The sequence below is a fragment of the Benincasa hispida genome, chromosome 6, assembly GCF_009727055.1.
Source record: "Benincasa hispida cultivar B227 chromosome 6, ASM972705v1, whole genome shotgun sequence".
Lineage (NCBI taxonomy): Eukaryota > Viridiplantae > Streptophyta > Magnoliopsida > Cucurbitales > Cucurbitaceae > Benincasa > Benincasa hispida.
In genome coordinates this window covers 19,256,722-19,261,748 of record NC_052354.1, presented here as the reverse complement: position 1 = coordinate 19,261,748, position 5,027 = coordinate 19,256,722, and the positions used below count along the sequence as shown (strand labels likewise).

General features: G+C 32.5%; 1 protein-coding gene across 1 annotated transcript; it reads right to left on the bottom strand.

Moving 5' to 3' along the window:
• Positions 1-3,570: 3,570 nt before the first annotated feature.
• On the bottom strand, positions 3,571-4,057 carry LOC120079426 (exopolygalacturonase-like). Its single transcript, XM_039033598.1, has 2 exons — positions 3,970-4,057; positions 3,571-3,840 (listed from the first exon to the last, which is right to left on the bottom strand). The coding sequence occupies exons 1-2, from the start codon at positions 4,036-4,038 to the stop codon at positions 3,580-3,582; spliced, it is 330 nt and encodes a 109-aa protein (XP_038889526.1). The 5' UTR covers positions 4,039-4,057; the 3' UTR covers positions 3,571-3,579.
• Between the last annotated feature and the right edge of the window lie 970 nt (positions 4,058-5,027).

Below are 5,027 nucleotides of genomic sequence, written 5' to 3'. Positions count from 1 at the left end.
GCCAATGTTCCATCCATACATTACAAAACTCCTTTCTAAGATTGATAAGTATCTTTTGGACCAAACTTCATCCAAATTTAGACTCGTAGCATATTTCATCAAGTAGAAACCAAAAGTTTATCCTTTTCAGAGTCTTTCTTGACCTGTCCATGGTTCAAAACTGTTGGGATTGGTGTCCTAATTCTCCCGGAGTCTCATTGTTTTGTAATTATACACATTTTTTTATGAATAAAATAGTTGTTATTTCATTCTGGCATTTACTCATATCCAATAAACAAACTCCATGGTTATCTTATGTAAACTTAAGCATGCATATGTGGTATACAAGTGAATCATGCCTTATGTGATACGGCTTGCTTTGTAGAGGTTTGCAAGTGTTGTAAACTACTACAGATGGTAGATCTCTGACCTTCATGTGGAGAAATGCGAGCGGAGTGTCCTATACAAAGAGTTTGTATAAGACCGGACCACACGAAGATTAGATTCTGTATATAACATCGTTGATACTGGAGACTTACATCTCACTTAAAGCGACCATAGGTGACACGACCATAATTCGGAGTGTTTTAGGAACTCCTGCCTTTGAGGGCGGTTCTTTGATTAGTATAAAGTGGAGTGGGGCAGATTGTTCAACTCAGTTTTCTCTTCTTTTTATCCTTTTAAGGGTCCTCTCTACTTGTACTCTAGAATCAAATATGGTTATCGTAACTATAATACCTAACCAATATAGTTTACATTCACTCTTACTAATTGTTGATCCACAGAATGTGACAATTATTACAGTTATTATGACAATTGTAAAATTATTAGATTATTTACATAAAATAGGATTTAACTTTCTCCTAATTAACCCCTTAATCACTTACTTAAGTAGGAAAATGGAGATCCGGGTTTCACACAGGGTGAACCTAATAGACTAACAGATTAGAAGTTCCAATGATACAAGATTAATTGATTAAACTCTTATATTAAAATTAATCAAGATTTATTAGCTATGGGTCACAAAACTAAAGACCCACAACTGCAGTCTTTGCACTGTAGATATATTTCTGTGTCCATGAATATAACCAATTATCAGTAAGTCTACCCTTCATGAATTGCTCGTAACTACAATTGGGTCAAATTACCATTTTACCTTTATGATTATCTCTTACTCCTTAAGCCTCACTGATCTTCTAATGAATAAATTGTTTATGATCTTATCATAGACCAAACCCTCTCGAGCCAATGAGAGAGAGGGGTCTCTTTGTTCGAGATCCAAAGCTAACACTAAAGAGAGCAACTCATCTTTTTATCCTGAAGACGAGAATGAGTAAATTCCACTTTGTGTATCTATGTTCTTAGCTCCCTACTTGGACAAATCACTAAAATGATAGGTTTATTGAGTCGGTGAGTCAGGCCACTCTCACTCATACAAATCACAGGGTCGATCTCATAAACAGGAGTTCATTACTCACTCAGGATTAAGGTCGAGTTATCTATAGTCATCCTATGAAATAATAATCTCTTTAGTCAACAATGTTATAAAGAGAGTTTAATCATTTCGTGCTCCCAGTATAGGATACCCCTACGTGCATGTCTTGACATGAACGACTTGAATTAAATCGTTTATAACACTTACAACTCTTGTAACATTTACAAAGTGGGACGTATCCATAGTGTCACCAAGATAAGACACTCAACTTTATACATATACTACAAACTATTTAGGTTATTACTTGAATATGATCCATTTGTATGTCTACCACATACTGTTCAAGTTACATAATATAACCTCAAATCTTTCCTTAATCTATAATTGCATATCTAAGATAATAAATCATTATTTCAAATAACTTATTAACTACGAGGCTTTAGGACATACATTCCAACAAGTTATACTCCAAATTTAGATATTCATTAAACAAACTTTGATTCTAAAACTTAAAAAAAAAAAAAAAAAAAAAAAGCAAACCTGACCGTTTGAAAAAGAAAAGTTCTTAGTTCATAAATCCGTTTTAGAAAGTAGGCAACTTATTTTATTTCAAACTTCATTTGTCCAAACTCAATATTTAAAACTTGAAAGGTTCTTATTTTAGAAATTTAACTTTGAAAAAAATGGCAATTTTTTTTATTTCAAACTTCATAACAACCATGAGGTATGTTGTTCAAATCTCTCTATGTCTATCTTACTCAAAAAAAAGAAGAAGAGAAGAAGAAGAAGAAAGAACATTTGTTATGGGGGTGTTCGAGGTAGACAGTGAAGGGGAAAAAGGGGTAATTTAATTTTGTAGATGTTAGGAGGGTCTCGTAAGCAATGTTGATGAAAATATCGAATAGTCTATCAATGATAAATATGAACAAAAAATCTCAAAAAAAATATGATTATATACATAGAAATTGATAAGGGTGCTAAGATTAGAGCATTCAGAAAATTTTATAACCTGAAAGGCCCCAACCAACTTTGATGCAAATTATAAGAGTTGAGTGGGTCAAACTAATTTTCAACTTGGGTTAAGTTGAAAATTTCACCAACTAAAAAAATTTGTCAATTAGTGATACACATAAATATGGTGATCTATGAGTGGTTCATGATTGTGGCGTGAAAAGATGTCCTGCTCTTTTCACTGTCTTACTTTGGCCCCTCTCTCCGATAAATCCAAACCGGCATTCTAAGAACCTAAAACGCATCAGACTAAGAAGAAAGGTAAGGTGTTCGCGATTTCGAAGAAGTAGCATGTGCTCCGTTCTAGGCTGGCTCGCGTGTCTTTGAGAAGGGCTCTTCCTAAGTAAGAAATTGATACTGTATACTGAAAGGCATCCATCTTTTGCGCTACCTTTTACACACAGTAGATTCTCACAATCCTAGTGGCAGCCCCTCTATCGATAAACCGGCATTCGTACTAAAAAAATTACATAAAAATATTCATATTGTTTCACAAAAAAGATTAAAAATAATAACTTTGAAATATTTATTTGTGTCACAACATATTGGTAAAATGGTAATAACCAATTTTGCCACCTATTATAATTTTCTTAATTTTCAACTTTAAAATTGTTTTAAAAACTAATTCGTGAGAGCTAACATGTAAAAATTCAAAGGCATGTATTATAATATCTACAACTTTATTTCAACTATCTAATAGATTAATATCGTTGCTAAATATCATTCTTCCCATATATATCATTGCTAATAACAAAAGAAAATATATTCTTCGCATCATTTACAACATCAATCAGAAATTAATTTTTACACATGAGTAGTCACAATAATTTCCATCATCTTAGAGAAAAGCTCTTTGGTTTTTTTTAGGAAACAATTTTAAAACTCAATAGAGTTAGATGAAACTTTTCAAATTTAGGAGTATAGTGTCGGTGAAAGTGAAATTCTTATCTAATGTTATATTTATTAAAACATTAAAATAAATTATATGACTCACTTAATTAGGTCTAAGATTGAGATTGATAGAATTGACCATTTAAGGTAGAAATTTATGATTGAACTTCTCATTAAGTTAGAAGTAAAACAAAAATATTGTGAAATAGAGATATGATAAACTTCACATATGGTTTTGTTGACTTGTACCATTGTTAAAAAGATTAATCTGTTGATGGAGCATCAACAGGAGCAGGTTCAGCACATATACGTGGGTTTTGCTTTCTAGAAATGGTGGGCTTGACATTAGCACATTGAGATGTAATCGGTCCTCGACTTCCATTATAAGTGAGGTTAATATCAGCAACTTCTACACCTTCACATGGTATACTTTTGCTGCAAAGAAGTTTGACTGCGACCGGAGTAGCAGAAGTGCCTCTGATATTTTTGAAACTGACGTTGCTGATCTTAATTTTTGATGGAACCTAAAACACACCAAAAAAATTATTGATATGATTATACCTCAAGTTTGCACTTTTCTTTAAAAGAAAAAAAGAATAATTCTTGAAGTAACCAAGTTTAAAATGAATTAGAGGAATAATTTCAATACATGCCTTTCGGTTGCATTGATTCCATGGACAATATTCTTGGTCTATAATGACAGGATTGCTGACGTTAACCATTTCAATATCTTCGAAATGCATGTCAGAGGCTGTGGGAACTCACTTACACAAGATGGAATTGACTGCTTTCGCGAAGCAGGGATAAGTAGAAAGATTGCTCCTTTAAGGGCTGATTCCACAGTTTTTAACATAATGACCACAACTTCTCTTTGGAAGAGAGGACTCAGTCACAGTAGGATTATGACTTATTTCATTAGAGGATTCAGTGGTACTTAAGGAGTTAGATGTAACTATAGGGTCATAATTGTTATTGGCCGAGCTGTATTTACGAGCGATATGTGAAGGGTTGTCGCACTGTTGATTGGTTAAGATGGACACATAATATATCTGTGGTAAGGAGAGTTCAGCTGTCGGTCTTTAGTGGAGTGTCTGGAAGTTAACGAATAGTGGATCTCGTGACTAAAGAGTTTAATTAGTTTTATTCATGTACCGTTGGAGCTTCGAGCTACAGGTCCATAAGGTCCCCTTGGTAGCACAATGGATTAAGTTGAGGATCAGTTCTTAGTGTTGATTTAAAATGTTCAAATTGACAAGAGGTAATTAAATTATATATCATATGATCGGTATGATGTATGAGATACATCTAGTAGAGGATTAATGTAAATGAAATTTACATTAAGTACTATGTAATATAAAAGAGTTATGGTTTATATGTTACATGAGATAAAATTTTAAAATTATATTTTATTGGTTTGTAGATTAATGCAACTAAATATCAAATAAAACATCACATATTTTATTAAAAGATAAGATGATTATACAATACAATTACAAAACTATAGGACCCTACGAGATTTAGGGTATCAGCCCCAATAGAACTAACTATAATGAAAATTCTTATTTATTTGGTTTATAAGATTAAGAAGTTTTTTCAATCCGCCTTGGATGATTATAGGCATTTATAAATTTTGTACGTTAAATAAGATCAGTGTTATTGATTTCAGAAAAAGTTGCTAATTTATCAATGTTGGGTAGCCATTAGTGAAAGA